Here is a 16,913-nt window from a genome sequence, read left to right as displayed (position 1 = left end):
TGCACCAGAGAGGTTTGGGGCCACCATACAAATGGTAGTTCCTTGGAAGAGATAGCCTTGACGGTCCGCCTTGGCGGAGAACCATCTAGAAGGTGTAAAAGGCTTAACACTAAATCACATCTCACTTGTTTCATTCTAAAATGAACTCCTTGATGTGATAATGACACTGTTGCAGTCATATCTCCTCATTACCTAAAGGTTCGAGACAGGCCTCTGTCTAAGTGTCTGCTTTACTACTTGTTCATGATCCTTCATCTTCTCTCTCTTCAGGAGAACCCTTACATGATGCGTAAGGCCAATTTTCGGCAATTATCCGGCAATGACCAATACGAGGGCTTCTGCGCTGAGATGTTAATGGAGTTAGCCGCTCTCCTGAGGTTCAATTACAAGATAAAGCTTGTGGAAGATGGACTGTACGGAGCCCCAGAGCCGAATGGTTCTTGGACAGGAATGGTGGGAGAGTTGATAAACCGGGTAGGTAATGCCACCCAATTTCATCCTGTTTTCTGTATTGTGGATGATGCTGTGTGCTAGCTAACATCTTCTCATTTTAAGTCCAATCCACATTGTCTCCAAGATGTAACCAATAATGTAGGTGAACTTATAAGGAGACATTTTTTTGGGGTGTATCAAAAGTGCAATTTTTTTCAAAGTAACAATATATGTACAATAAAAGCGTACCATAACATGATGAAACATAGTGCAACATTAACCGGGTTACAGTAAATTATAAGGACATGAAATCTTAGAAGAGTAATATAGCTATTGTTTACATAGGAGATGCGTTGAAAAATAAAATTGGAGGAAGTTAGGTCAAAGAAATGACCACAAGTCCAAATAGCAGTGTAGAAAACTGTAGAAAACTGCATAACAGAAAAACAAAAGGGCAAGATTAGAGACATCTTAACTAAACTAACCATCCAGTTTCTATTGGGATCTTTTAGAGCTTTTAGAATTTTTTGGGCCAAGTACTAAGTTAGCAGGATTACAAAGAAAAACCAAGCACAAGGTGAAACTTAGCAATAAGGAGTAGGTTCCACCCTTTACAAAGCCTCGCTGGGAAGGACAAAGGTAAGGAACAGCTCTACTTACAGCAGAAAGCCAGGAATGCCAATCTACTTTTACAAAGATAAAGAAAACAAGCAAAACATGCTATTTTATACATAATATTTCAGGTCATATCTGCTGCTGCTGCTTGGATAGTGCAGATCACAGCATGTAAGTGTTTAAGAGTGTCTCACCTCATTCAGCTGAAATAAGCATATGCCAAGCGCTACAGCGGACAGACTGTCTCCTAGAGCGTGTTTTGCCTTGATAGTTGCTTTTTATAAATATTTTTTATTAAATAAATGTAACTTTTTTTAAATCATTTTTACTTCCCTCCCTCCCCCCGCCAGCAAATCACAGCGATCGGCTGTCATAGGCGTCAGCTTCTGAGCCTCCCAGGGGGACTTCCCCAGTAGCTCGCAGCGCTGTACAGTGTAAATAGATGCTGCTGGGAGACTGATGATTGAGCAAAGCTCCATCATTCAAGCAGATATGCGTGCGCATCAGCGTGCACGATCGCCTGCAAAACACGCTGCTGCATGCCAATTGGCATTAGGTGATCCTGGGGCTGCCCCCGCGTCCACGCCATTTGTATTGGAGCGGCCTTTAAAAGGACCCAGAGCAGTGGCTGAAATTATCATCAGCTTTACAGCTGACATACTTCTGTATAGTCCGGCCCAGCGATGTTGCCCGTCATATTGAAAAGCTGTTTAAAAGCTGCACTGAAAGAAATTTTACTTGGCAGCCAATAGCCGGAAATCTAATCAAGTGCTGAGAAACATGTACGGGATCCCACAGATAATCCAATATTAAACGGACCTGCCAGCACATCAGAAGGAAACTTGTCGGTACATCATCTTCTATTGATCTCCAGTACTTCCAGACCCCACTGGAGACCCTCATCAAGGTGCTGTAATACATTCTATTCCGTCTGCTTCAGTGAGCTGGCCAGCCTGTTCAGTATCACTACACAAAGCCGACAGGTAAATCTCTAATTATACCCGACATTTGTTATTGAGAGTTGTGTTCTTACAAATGAACATATCACAAGGTAAAACATGATCAAACTAAGAATAGAGCCAAAGCCGGCAGCATCTTGTGGTACCTCCAACAGGGCTTGAAGTCTACGGAGAGTTTCCCGGGTTATCTGCACATCCACTACTCTTCTTGCACACAAGGGTAGAGGGCATTAACCACGATCTCGCTGCTGTCTGCCTGCTGCAACTGACTTTCTCTTTGACTGCAGAGCCCTGTGAGCCGGTCAGGAGCCGATTTCATTGGCCCCTGGCCGTGTCTATCAGTGTAAGCAACTCCCATTGGCTTACATTGATAGACACGGTCAGGAGCCAATGAAAGCAGCTCCTGAGCGGCTCACAGGAAGTCTACCATCATAGAGTCGGCAGAGTGGGTGGCCCAGGTTCCCGGTGTGGATAGCAGTGGCGGCGGGTATGTGTGGCGATTCGTCGGTATTTGTCAGTATTCCACCGATTCTGGTACCAGCAGTCTCTGGTCCTTAAGAGGGGCAGGGACCGCTGGTACTTAAGTGGTTAATATTATTATTTTTTAATTTATATTGCACCAACATTGTCTGTAGCGTTGTTCATATAACAAAAACATACAACAATAGGGGGCATAGATACATGAGCAGTTCAACACACTGTACAGTCAGGACAACCAGTGACACAAGGAGACAAAAGAGGGAAACTCTCTTCACAGAGGTGCTTGGCTTCATACATACCTGATCTAGTTGCTCCCTTATTTGCCCAATCATGAAGCAGGACTGTGCCTACAAAACACATTGTATTGTGAAGTAGTGAAATCATGTTTTTTTTATTGAACTGAGACCAGCATGGGGAGGTAAGACCACCACTACCTGCCTTTTATATAATGTTAAGTGAAAGTTGCTTCTTTTTTTTTTTGGGGGGGGGGGGGGGGGTTGCGCATCTCTATTACAAGCCAACCAGTGACACAAGTACAAATACAGTACATACAATAGATGTGTAGTTTGAAAAAAAATCACCAAGTTTAAAAGTACGAGTTCATTTGGTAAAGTGGAACAGGAGACACTGGGGCGAAGGTTCCTGCCCTTGCGAGCTTACAATCTAGAGGGTAGTAAGATGGAGGCACTAGTGGGTTAGCAGATGAGGCAATGAGCCCCAGATTTTTGTTGTAACAAATTTGAAGCTTGTGTGAAGAGATATTTCTTGAGGGTGCAATGAAAATGTCCAGGCTTGAAGCGTGATGGACAGGCGGTGGGAGAGACTTCCAAAGGAGATGTGATGCTAGTGAGAAGAGCCTCGAGGGGCAAAGGTTTCCAGGAGGGATGGCATTTGGAGATTAATGATGTAATTATGTAGAGCATGTATGATAGTGTTAGGAGTTTGAACTGTCTCCATTGGGTGATTAAAGCGGATCCGAGATGAAAAATGAACTATAACAAGTAACTTGTCTATATATCTTATCTAAAGTTTAGATGGTTTACACAGCAAATCTAGCTGCAAACAGTTTTAATAGAATATGATTATTTATTCCTGTAATACAATGACAGCAGACATGTTGTTTGTAAACATTACACAGAGGCAGGCTTATCTGTATCTTGAGCAATCAGCCTAACCCCCTCTCCTTCTCCCTCCTCCCCTCTGCCTCTGAAATCAATGGCTAGTAACACCTCCCCCTCCTCCTGCCCAGACTGAGCTCCCATGAGCCCTTGCTACTGCCAAGGCTCTCTGAAACCCTGTGGGCGTGGCTTTTTTAGTTTATAGGGAATTAGAGTATTAAAACAAAAAGAAAAAGAATGCCTAAGAGGTCTTAAAACAGGAGGGGACCAAGGCTGCACTAAGCAATTATAAGGAGTGCAATAAAAATTGTAAAAAAAAATTAGGCAGGCAAAGATTGAAGCTGAAAAACAAATCGCTAAGGATATCAAATCTAACCCAAAAAAGTTTTACAAGTACATTAACTCTAAAAAAAGAAAGGTTGACTGTATAGGACTCCTAAAGGATGAGGGTGGGAACTCAATGGTGGATGACCAAGGTAAGGCAGAGTTATTAAATGCTTTCTTTGCTTCTGTCTTCACAAAAGAAACAGCACTGTTGCAAACTACAGAGGCGGAAGAGTCTTAATCTTCTAACTGTAATATTAAATACTTAACGCAGGAAGAAGTGAAGGCAAGACTAAATAAATTAAAAATAGACAAGGCACCTGGCCCGGATGGCATGCATCCTCGGGTCCTAAGGGAATTAAGTTCAGTTATAGATAAACCCCTTTATCTTTTCTTTTGTGACTCTCTTGCAACTGGCAGAGTCCCAGTGGATTGGCGTACAGCCCACGTTTTCCCATTATTTAAGAAGGGCAAAAAATCAGATCCAGGAAATTATAGACCTGTAAGCTTAAAGAGACTCTGTAACAACAAAAACCTCCCCTGGGGGGTACTCACCTCGGGTGGGGGAAGCCTCCGGATCCTAATGAGGCTTCCCACGCCGTCCTCTGTCCCACGGGGGTCTCGCCGCAGCCCTCCGAACAGCCGGCGACTGTGCCGACTGTCATTTCAATATTTACCTTTGCTGGCTCCAGCGGGGGCGCTGTGGCGACTTTCGGCACGGAAATAGACGGAAATACCCGATCTCCGTCGGGTCCGCATTACTGCGCAGGCGCCGGAAACTTGCGCCTGCGCAGTAGAGCAGACCCGACGGCGATCGGGTATTTCCGCCTACTTCGGCGCCGAGAGGCATCAGAGCGCCTGCGCAGGAGCCAGGAAGGTAAATAATGACGTCACCGCTGCCCGGACTGCACGGAGGGCTACAGCGAGACCCCCGAGGGACGCAGGACGGCGTGGGAAGCCTCATTAGGATCCTGAGGCTTCCCCCACCCGAGGTGAGTACCCCCCAGGGGCCGTTTTGGCGTTACAGTTCCTCTTTAACATCAGTTGTATGCAAACTATTTGAGGGGTTACTAAGAGATACTATACATGACTTCATAGTAGAAAATAATCTTATTTCTCAGCATCAACATGGGTTTACTAAATACAGGTCCTGTTTGACTAACATGCTCAGCTTTTATGAGGTAGTTAATGCTAATATGGATATTGGGAATGCTGTAGATGTGATATACTTGGACTTTGCAAAGGCCTTCGACACTGTTCCCCACAAAAGTCTGGTGCAAAAGTTGAGGATGCAAGGACTGGGGAAGAGTCTGTGTTCATGGATAGGGAACTGGCTAATGGACAGAAAACAAAGAGTTGTGGTCAATGGATCGTACTCAAAATGGGAGACTGTTAGCAGTGGGGTCCTACAGGGGTCTGTTCTGGGTACAGTGCTCTTCAATTTATTTATTAATGACCTAGTAGATGCAGTAGTGAGCAATGTTGCTATTTTTTGCAGATGATACAAAATTGTGCAGAATCATCAACTCTCAGGAAGATAGTGTCATATTGCAACAGGATCTGGAAAGGATGGCTATATGGGCACATACATGGCAGATGAAATTCAATGTTGACAAATGTAAAGTCATGCATTTTGGACGTACTAATGGTCTAGCACCATACAAAATAAATGGGATACAGTTGGGGACATCAAACTTGGAGAAGGACTTAGGAGTACTCATTGACAACAAGTTAAATAATCGTACTCAATGCCAAGCAGCTGCAGCTAAAGCTAACAAAATTTTGGGATGCATTAAAAGGGAAATAAAAACTCGAGATGCTAGCATAATATTGCCCCTGTTTAACTCTCTAGTAAGGCCACATCTGGAATATGGAATTCAGTTCTGGGCACCACATTACAAAAAAGATATTGCAGTTTTAGAGCAGGTGCAGAGACGAGCAACAAAATTGATACGTGGGGTGGAAGGTCTCACTTATCAAGAAAGGTTAGATAAACTCGGTTTATTTAGTCTAGAGAAAAAGACGCCTTAGAGGGGATCTAATTAACATGTATAAATACATCAGAGGGCAATATAATAGCTTGGCGGATGAGCTTTTTGTCCCTAGGCCTTCTCAAAGGACTAGAGGACATGATCTGCGCATGGAGGAAAAACGTTTTAGCCATTTATTTAGGAAAGGGTTCTTTACAGTAAGAGTGATTAAGATGTGGAATGCATTGCCACAGGAAGTCGTTATGGCAAACTCTATACCTGCATTTAAAGGGGGCTTAGATGCTTTCCTTGCGTTGAAAGACATCCATGGCTACAATTACTAGGTAATGCCTAATGATGTTGATCCAGGGATTTTATCTGATTGCCATCTGGAGTCGGGAAAGAATTTTTCCCTTTAGGGGCTAATTGGACCATGCCTTGTAAGGGTTTTTTCGCCTTCCTCTGCATCAACAGGGATATGTGAGGGAGCAGGCTGGCGTTGTACTTTATACTGGTTGAACTCGATGGACGTATGTCTTTTTTCAACCAAAATAACTATGTAACTATGTAATTTGGCTTGAGGAGTGCCCTATAAACAATAGGAAAGGAACACAATTATGCAATGTGTAAAAGTTCACCTCGGATCCACTTTAACAACCAATGGAGAGATTGGCAGAGAGGGGCGGCATCATAGGAATGGCAGGAAAGGTGGATGAGCAGAGCAGCAGAGTTTAGTAGGGACTGGAGAGGTGCAAGTCTTTATTTTGGTAGGCAGTACACAAAACGAGGGTCGGCACCACCTTAAAAGTAATTATAAGCTCTTTATTGAAAAAACAGTATACAATCATCTAAAAGATCACAGCTGTGAACATTTAGATGATTTTATACTGATTTTTCAATAAAGAGCCTATAATTTCTTTCAAGGTGGTGCCAACCCTTTTTTGGGGGCTTTGTATAAGCTCTGAGAAGCATCTAAGCTGGGTCTTGGCACTCTGAGCTAATAAATACATGCCATTGAGTGCTCCTACCACTGGGATATGTTTTATTTTGGTAGACTGTAGAATGTTACAGAAGTCAAGCCATGATTAGAGCATGAACAAGCATTTAGTAGCCTCTTGTGTGAGATAGGGATGAATTCTGGAAATGCTTTTGACATGGAAGTCGTAAGAGGTTGTTTATGTGTTAATGGCCCATATGCAATTCTCTTTTTTCACCTGAGTTTTCCCCTAGGTGATATTTTCACAACTTGTCATAAAATGCCTTTTAAGGCCCCAGCAATTAGGAAAATATTCAAAATAAATTTAGATAGTACTTTTTCACCAACTTTTGTGTACTTTTTCATTTGTAAAATGCTGAAAATTTAGTTTAAAGAGTAGATGAAGATTAAATTCTGAGGGAATAAATCAGGTGAAAAAAATAATTGCATATGGGCCAAGGCCTTTTAAAGAAAATCTGTAATGAAAAACCTCCACTAGGGAGTACTCACCTCGGGTGGGGGAAGCCTCCGGATCCTATTCAGGCTTCCCCCGTCCTCCTCGGTCCCACGGCGGCGGAGAAAATCCTCCCGGAGCAGCGACGATGTAAATATTTACCTTCTGGCTCCAGCGGGGGAGCTGTTGCGGCTTTTCCCACGTAGATAGGCGAAAATAGCCGATCCCTGTCGGGCCGCTCTACTGCGCAGGCGCAAGTTTCCTACGCCTGCGCAGTAGAGCGGACCAGACGGAGATCGGCTATTACCGCCTGTCTCCGTCAGAAGAGCCACAACAGCGCCCCCGTTGGAGCCAAAAGGTAAATATTGCACAGGCTGTCGGATTTGTCTCCTGTGCATTCCGGGGCTGCAGCGAGACCGCCGTGGGACACAGGAGGACGGGGGAAGCCTCAATAGGGTCCAGAGGCTTCCCCCTACTGAGGTGAGTACCCCCCAGGGGAACTTTTTTCAGTACAGGTTTTCTTTAAAGGGAATCTGAAGTGAAAATAAATTTATGATATAATCGGCCATATGCAATTCTCTTTTTTCACCTGAGTTTTTTCCTAGGAGATAATTTTTCATCTTCAATTTTAAATAACTTTCCAGCACTTTTCAACTAAAAAAGTACCAAAAAGTAATTGAAAAAGTACTATGAAAATTATTTTGAGCATTTTCTTGCTTTCTGGTGGCTTAACAGGCATTTTATTGACAAGTTTACAAATATCACCTAGGAGAGAACTCAGGAGAAAAAGTGAATTGCATATGGGCCAATGATTTGTATGTGTAGTACATCTAAGAAATAAAGCATTACCAGCAGAGATATGAGTCTAATATTGTTTCTAGTACAGGAAGAGTTAAGAAACTCCACTTGTATCTGTGCAAAGAGCTTATCTGAGTTTAAAAGTTCATTAGCCTTCTCTGTGAAACCATTTAAATGCTGAGTGTATTGTGTAAACTGCAAATATCAGAGAATGATGCAATGTTATAAAAAAAACTATAAAACTGAAATAAAAATATGAGACTATGGTCTTTCTACTAATGTTCTATTAACTATCCGTACTACACATACAATTTATTAGATCATAATTTTTTTCACTTCAGTGTCACTTTAAATCTCCAGCAAGCAAGAAAATACTCAAAATAATTTTGATAGTACCTTTTCAGCTACTCTGCCTTACCTTGGCTTATTGTGGGTAAGACGTGTAGAAGCATATACCAACAAGTTAAGTTAAAAACAGTAATCTTTAATTCTTATACAGGGGCCATAACAAGAAATGTGTTATTAAATAGCAAAGCATTTTTACACATAACATCTTGGTCACTAACATTTTCCATTCCCTAATTGCTTGATGCACGTTTCGCAGCGACATTTACTGCTTCTTCAGAGGCTCCACAATAAGTTCATATTCAGGTATCCTGTACAGCCTTAGAATGTCTCAGTTTGTAATCAAACACTGTTTAACCATCTAGCTGTACAGTATGTTCAAAACAGCAGTAAAGTCAACATTGGAGTATTTACAAAAAGAAATGCAATGATTCCTGTATCTGATTCCACCGCCTCTACGTCTCCAGTGAACAGTGTCATGTCCGTATATCCGAGATTGTAATCATTCTTGTTGGTTTTATAGAGATTATGGGCCCTGATTCTCAAACCGCCAGTAAAATCTCTGTGCACACACAGCGGAGATACAGTACATTTTACCAGCGTTTACGCAAGTGACTTAACAGGCATTTGCACAAATAGTGCAACTCACGTTATGTACGTAGCACATGCACTGTTTGTATAATGCAGGTTGTTCTAGCGATACGTGCACTGCGTACACAACGCAAGATGTGCTATTTGTGCAACACCCATTACATTGCTTGCGTAACTGCTGTCAAAGTTTACATGCACTATAAATAAAAAAGCTGTGGACTGCCATAATATCTTTCGGCAGGGAGGACGTTAAGCCTTTTAAAGACCTGGACAGTAAATCGGTGAATCTTGGGTTAGGGGATGAAAACTAGTGTTGGGCGAACATCTAGATGTTCGGGTTCGGGCCGAACATGGCCGAACATGGCCGCGATGTTCGGGTGTTCGACCCGAACTCCGAACATAATGGAAGTCAATGGGGACCCGAACTTTTGTGCTTTGTAAAGCCTCCTTACATGCTACATACCCCAAATTTACAGGGTATGTGCACCTTGGGAGTGGGTACAAGAGGAAAAAAATTTTAGCAAAAAGAGCTTATAGTTTTTGAGAAAATCGATTTTAAAGTTTCAAAGGGAAAACTGTCTTTTAAATGCGGGAAATGTCTGTTTTCTTTGCACAGGTAACATGCTTTTTGTCGGCATGCAGTCATAAATGTAATACATATAAGAGGTTCCAGGAAAAGGGACCGGTAACGCTAACCCAGCAGCAGCACACGTGATGGAACAAGAGGAGGGTGGCGCAGGAGGAGAAGGCCACGCTTTGAGACACAACAACCCAGGCCTTGCATGAGGACAAGAAGCGTGCGGATAGCAATTTGCATTTTGTCGCCATGCAGTCATAAATGTAATACAGATGAGAGGTTCAATAAACAGGGACCGGAAACGCTAACCCATCACAGATGTTCATTGTTCATGTTACTTGGTTGGGGTCCGGGAGTGTTGCGTAGTCGTTTCCAATCCAGGATTGATTCATTTTAATTTGAGTCAGACGGTCTGCATTTTCTGTGGAGAGCCGGATATGCCGCCGATCTGTGACGATGCCTCCGGCAGCACTGAAACAGCGTTCCGACATAACGCTGGCTGCCGGGCAAGCCAGCACCTCTATTGCGTACATTGCCAGTTTGTGCCAGGTGTCTAGCTTCGATACCCAATAGTTGAAGGGTGCAGATGGATTGTTCAACACAGCTACGCCATCTGACATGTAGTCCTTGACCATCTTCTCCAGGCGATCGGTGTTGGAGGTGGATCTGCACGCTTGCTGTTCTGTGTGCTGCTGCATGGGTGTCAGAAAATTTTCCCACTCCAAGGACACTGCCGATACCATTCCCTTTTGGGCACTAGCTGCGGCTTGTGTTGTTTGCTGCCCTCCTGGTCGTCCTGGGTTTGCGGAAGTCAGTCTGTCGGCGTACAACTGGCTAGAGGAGGGGGAGGATGTCAATCTCCTCTCTAAAGTCTCCACAAGGGCCTGCTGGTATTCTTCCATTTTGACCTGTCTGGCTCTTTCTTCAAGCAGTTTTGGAACATTGTGTTTGTACCGTGGATCCAGAAGGGTATATACCCAGTAATTGGTGTTGTCCAGAATGCGCACAATGCGTGGGTCGCGTTCAATGCAGTCCTAGGCCGAAGAGGTCATAGCCTAGGGTCACAAAGCCTGTTTATTGGGCAATTTCAATGGTGGCGAGTCTGACGTACATAAATCGCAGCAATGGCCGTTAGCAACGTCTGAATCTCACGAAATGTCTCATGCAGGTAGAAGACATATTGTTAGACTTGGGCTCCAAAGATGGGTTCCCTACATCTCTGCAAACCAGAGTTACAGGGCTCCAAATTTGGTAAAATCCCCCACAGGCTTTCATTGGGCCTCCTATTTACAGTTCCAAAATCTCACATCTTTTCAAAGGGCAATTACTCAGCAGTGGCAAATTTTCTAGCATTGTAGGAACCCTTAGGGGGAACATGACTGGTGAGTTTCGGGCCCCTAGGCCAAAGAGGTCATAGCCTAGGGTCACAAAAACCTGTTTATTGGGGCTATTTCAATGGTAGTGATGGTGACGTACATAAATCGCAGCAATGGCCGTTAGCAAAGTCTGAATCTCACGAAATGTCTCATGCAGGTAGAAGACATATTGTTAGACTTGGATTCCAAAGATGGGGTCCCTACATCTCTGCAAACCAGAGTTACAGGGGTCCAAAATTGGTAAAATCCCCCATAGGATTTCATTGGCTCCCTATTTCACTTTCCAAAATCTCACATCTTTTCAAAGGGCAATGGCTCAGCAGTACCAAATTTTCTAGCATTGTAGGGACCCTTAGGGGGAACATGACTGGTGAGTTTCGGGCCCCTAGGCCGAAGAGGTCATAGCCTAGGGTCACAAAAACCTGTTTATTGGGGCTATTTCAATGGTAGTGATGGTGACGTACATAAATCGCTGCAATGGCCGTTAGCAAAGTCTGAATCTCACGAAATGTCTCATGCAGGTAGAAGACATATTGTTAGACTTGGATTCCAAAGATGGGGTCCCTACATCTCTGCAAACCAGAGTTACAGGGGTCCAAAATTGGTAAAATCCCCCATAGGATTTCATTGGCTCCCTATTTCACTTTCCAAAATCTCACATCTTTTCAAAGGGCAATGGCTCAGCAGTACCAAATTTTCTAGCATTGTAGGGACCCTTAGGGGGAACATGACTGGTGAGTTTCGGGCCCCTAGGCCGAAGAGGTCATAGCCTAGGGTCACAAAAACCTGTTTATTGGGGCTATTTCAATGGTAGTGATGGTGACGTACATAAATCGCAGCAATGGCCGTTAGCAAAGTCTGAATCTCACGAAATGTCTCATGCAGGTAGAAGACATATTGTTAGACTTGTATTCCAAAGATGGGGTCCCTACATCTCTGCAAACCAGAGTTACAGGGGTCCAAAATTGGTAAAATCCCCCATAGGATTTCATTGGCTCCCTATTTCACTTTCCAAAATCTCACATCTTTTCAAAGGGCAATGGCTCAGCAGTACCAAATTTTCTAGCATTGTAGGGACCCTTAGGGGGAACATGACTGGTGAGTTTCGGGCCCCTAGTCCGAAGAGGTCATAGCCTAGGGTCACAAAAACCTGTTTATTTGGGCTATTTCAATGGTAGTGATGGTGGCGTACATAAATCTCAGCCATGGCCGTTAGCAACGTCTGAATCTCACGAAATGTCTCATACAGGTAGAAGACATATTGTTAGACTTAGATTCCAAAGATGGGGTCCCTACATCTCTGCAAACCAGAGTTACAGGGGTCCAAAATTGGTAAAATCCCCCATAGGCTTTCATTGGGCCTCCTATTTACTGTTCCAAAATCTCACACCATTTCAAAGGGCAATGGCTCAGCAGTGGCAAAACTCACCAGTCATGATCCCCCTAAGGGTCCCTACAATGCTAGAAAATTTGGTACTGCTGAGCCATTGCTGACTTTGCTAACGGCCATTGCTGCGATTTATGTACGTCACCATCACTACCATTGAAATAGCCCCAATAAACAGGTTTTTGTGACCCTAGGCTATGACCTCTTCGGCCTAGGGCCCCGAAACTCACCAGTCATGTTCCCCCTAAGGGTCCCTACAATGCTAGAAAATTTGGTACTGCTGAGCCATTGCCCTTTGAAAAGATGTGAGATTTTGGAAAGTGAAATAGGGAGCCAATGAAATCCTATGGGGGATTTTACCAATTTTGGACCCCTGTAACTCTGGTTTGCAGAGATGTAGGGACCCCATCTTTGGAATCCAAGTCTAACAATATGTCTTCTACCTGCATGAGACATTTCGTGAGATTCAGACTTTGCTAACGGCCATTGCTGCGATTTATGTACGTCACCATCACTACCATTGAAATAGCCCCAATAAACAGGTTTTTGTGACCCTAGGCTATGACCTCTTCGGCCTAGGGCCCCGAAACTCACCAGTCATGTTCCCCCTAAGGGTCCCTACAATGCTAGAAAATTTGGTACTGCTGAGCCATTGCCCTTTGAAAAGATGTGAGATTTTGGAAAGTGAAATAGGGAGCCAATGAAATCCTATGGGGGATTTTACCAATTTTGGACCCCTGTAACTCTGGTTTGCAGAGATGTAGGGACCCCATCTTTGGAATCCAAGTCTAACAATATGTCTTCTACCTGCATGAGACATTTCGTGAGATTCAGACTTTGCTAACGGCCATTGCTGCGATTTATGTACGTCACCATCACTACCATTGAAATAGCCCCAATAAACAGGTTTTTGTGACCCTAGGCTATGACCTCTTCGGCCTAGGGGCCCGAAACTCACCAGTCATGTTCCCCCTAAGGGTCCCTACAATGCTAGAAAATTTGGTACTGCTGAGCCATTGCCCTTTGAAAAGATGTGAGATTTTGGAAAGTGAAATAGGGAGCCAATGAAATCCTATGGGGGATTTTACCAATTTTGGACCCCTGTAACTCTGGTTTGCAGAGATGTAGGGACCCCATCTTTGGAATCCAAGTCTAACAATATGTCTTCTACCTGCATGAGACATTTCGTGAGATTCAGACTTTGCTAACGGCCATTGCTGCGATTTATGTACGTCACCATCACTACCATTGAAATAGCCCCAATAAACAGGTTTTTGTGACCCTAGGCTATGACCTCTTTGGCCTAGGGGCCCGAAACTCACCAGTCATGTTCCCCCTAAGGGTCCCTACAATGCTAGAAAATTTGCCACTGCTGAGTAATTGCCCTTTGAAAAGATGTGAGATTTTGGAACTGTAAATAGGAGGCCCAATGAAAGCCTGTGGGGGATTTTACCAAATTTGGAGCCCTGTAACTCTGGTTTGCAGAGATGTAGGGAACCCATCTTTGGAGCCCAAGTCTAACAATATGTCTTCTACCTGCATGAGACATTTCGTGAGATTCAGACGTTGCTAACGGCCATTGCTGCGATTTATGTACGTCAGACTCGCCACCATTGAAATTGCCCAATAAACAGGTTTTGTGACCCTAGGCTATGACCTCTTCGGCCTAGGACTGCATTGAACGCGACCCACGCATTGTGCGCATTCTGGACAACACCAATTACTGGGTTTATACCCTTCTGGATCCACGGTACAAACACAATGTTCCAAAACTGCTTGAAGAAAGAGCCAGACAGGTCAAAATGGAAGAATACCAGCAGGCCCTTGTGGAGACTTTAGAGAGGAGATTGACATCCTCCCCCTCCTCTAGCCAGTTGTACGCCGACAGACTGACTTCCGCAAACCCAGGACGACCAGGAGGGCAGCAAACAACACAAGCCGCAGCTAGTGCCCAAAAGGGAATGGTATCGGCAGTGTCCTTGGAGTGGGAAAATTTTCTGACACCCATGCAGCAGCACACAGAACAGCAAGCGTGCAGATCTACCTCCAACACCGATCGCCTGGAGAAGATGGTCAAGGACTACATGTCAGATGGCGTAGCTGTGTTGAACAATCCATCTGCACCCTTCAACTATTGGGTATCGAAGCTAGACACCTGGCACAAACTGGCAATGTACGCAATAGAGGTGCTGGCTTGCCCGGCAGCCAGCGTTATGTCGGAACGCTGTTTCAGTGCTGCCGGAGGCATCGTCACAGATCGGCGGCGTATCCGCCTCTCCACAGAAAATGCAGACCGTCTGACTCAAATTAAAATGAATCAATCCTGGATTGGAAACGACTACGCAACACTCCCGGACCCCAACCAAGTAACATGAACAATGAACATCTGTGATGGGTTAGCGTTTCCGGTCCCTGTTTATTGAACCTCTCATCTGTATTACATTTATGACTGCATGGCGACAAAATGCAAATTGCTATCCGCACGCTTCTTGTCCTCATGCAAGGCCTGGGTTGTTGTGTCTCAAAGCGTGGCCTTCTCCTCCTGCGCCACCCTCCTCTTGTTCCATCACGTGTGCTGCTGCTGGGTTAGCATTACCGGTCCCTTTTCCTGGAACCTCTTATATGTATTACATTTATGACTGCATGCCGACAAAAAGCATGTTACCTGTGCAAAGAAAACAGACATTTCCCGCATTTAAAAGACAGTTTTCCCTTTGAAACTTTAAAATCGATTTTCTCAAAAACTATAAGCTCTTTTTGCTAAATTTTTTTTCCTCTTGTACCCACTCCCAAGGTGCACATACCCTGTAAATTTGGGGTATGTAGCATGTAAGGAGGCTTTACAAAGCATGAAAGTTCGGGTCCCCATTGACTTCCATTATGTTCGGAGTTCGGCCATGTTCGGCCCGAACCCGAACATCTAGATGTTCGCCCAACACTACACGTGACCCGTTCGGCCAATCACAGCGCTAGCCGAACGTTCGGGTAACGTTCGGCCATGCGCTCTTAGTTCGGCCATATGGCCGAACAGTTTGGCCGAACACCATCAGGTGTTCGGCCGAACCCGAACATCACCCGAACAGGGTGATGTTCTGCAGAACCCGAACAGTGGCGAACACTGTTCGCCCAACACTAATGAAAACGGTAGCCCCTCATTAAAAGAAATAGAGGTTTTGGTGGCCAAAAGACTGATTGTGCAGAGATGGAGAGATGTTGTTACTCCAACTCTGGAGGACTGGATTGGTGGGTTATCCTGTACCCTGGAGGACTGCACTGGATTTATAGAAGAGGGGTCATTATCTAGTAAACTAAATGCAATTAGATCCTCTTGGGACAATATACTAAGCAATATACTAAGCACAACTATGTGATTCGGGGAGAGATTTATAAGGGAGAATGAAAACAAGAACTAATGGAATGTTTGAAGTATAACGAATGAAAGAGTGACTATGTATATTCAGTAGAGTGTTTTTGTTTTTTTTAAGTCAAATATGTATGGGAATTATGAAGAGGTGGAGTATAGATGGTTCTAACTTAAATTTTGCATCATACGAAGTGTACTTGTAGGAGTTAGCCTAATTTGTGTAATCACTAGGCTTAGGAATATTACTTAGGTGAAATAGTTTATAACTTTGGTGAGCATTTGTCTTTGTTTTTTTTCTTTTTTCTATTTTACTTTTTGTTTTTTGTTTTGCTTCTTTGCCTTACCACAACTCTTTTTTTTTATTGGAGGGAGGGAAAAATAAAAATAAAGGTTTCATTGATGAAGCGATAAACCAACAATGATGCAAAACAACAACCCGACAAGCAAGAGGGCTGCGGTGAAGCTTGTATTAAATGGTTGGGTATATGATACAAGAGATGAGTTGGAAAAAAAAAAGTTTTACATGCACTGTGTGTGCGCACATAAAGTTTACTTGCACTTCATGTATCGGGGAAGTACTGCCTGCATAAAAATGAATGTTTATAACTTGTATATATAAGCTATTACACCTCTTAACTCTTGTTTGTCCTCCCTGGTGGTGATACATTATACTTTAATCCAATTTTGTTTCTAGAGTTGATATACGAGTGTAACAGGTAGTGTTATAGCTCATCACACATGTGCTTTTCCAGCAATGCAGTATGCCTCATAATGCAGTGACTGTAGTGTTACATAGGGGATACATGGCAGAACTTATAAGAAATAAGCTTACATCTATTCCATTATACAAATACAGGGATACAGAAAACGTAATAATCTACAGTGGCTTACCATTTTTGCCAGCTAGGATATAGTGCTGAAGGTTTGAATGTTATAGCTCAGAAAGGCTGCCTTGCACAAAAGGATTAAGGCAAGATAGCATTTTTCCCACTGCTGATGATCACCTGGCTTTTTTAGTAAGAAATATTTGGTGGAGGCTAGCATCTGCAAGGCCCCTAGACTTTCTCCAGGCCCTAGGTGACTGCCTAAGATTGCCTGGTGAATGATCCGGCTTTACTGCCTTGGATTTGTGCAGGACTGTAAAACC

The 16,913-nt window shown here is 43.8% G+C and overlaps 1 protein-coding gene across 8 annotated transcripts in view; it reads left to right on the top strand.

The window, feature by feature from the left end:
* Window positions 1-16,913, top strand: part of GRIK5 (glutamate ionotropic receptor kainate type subunit 5) — a 793,047-nt gene that overhangs the window by 625,161 nt on the left and 150,973 nt on the right. For all 8 annotated transcript variants that reach the window (XM_068241459.1, XM_068241463.1, XM_068241457.1 and 5 more), the window contains one exon: window positions 271-474. In XM_068241459.1, coding sequence (XP_068097560.1) covers window positions 271-474 — 204 coding nt within the window. The remainder of the gene's footprint in view (window positions 1-270; window positions 475-16,913) is intronic.

Source organism: Hyperolius riggenbachi, chromosome 6 (genome assembly GCF_040937935.1).
Source record: "Hyperolius riggenbachi isolate aHypRig1 chromosome 6, aHypRig1.pri, whole genome shotgun sequence".
NCBI lineage: Eukaryota > Metazoa > Chordata > Amphibia > Anura > Hyperoliidae > Hyperolius > Hyperolius riggenbachi.
The sequence above is the reverse complement of the archived record's forward strand: the minus strand, read 5'-3'. Positions and strand labels throughout refer to the sequence as shown.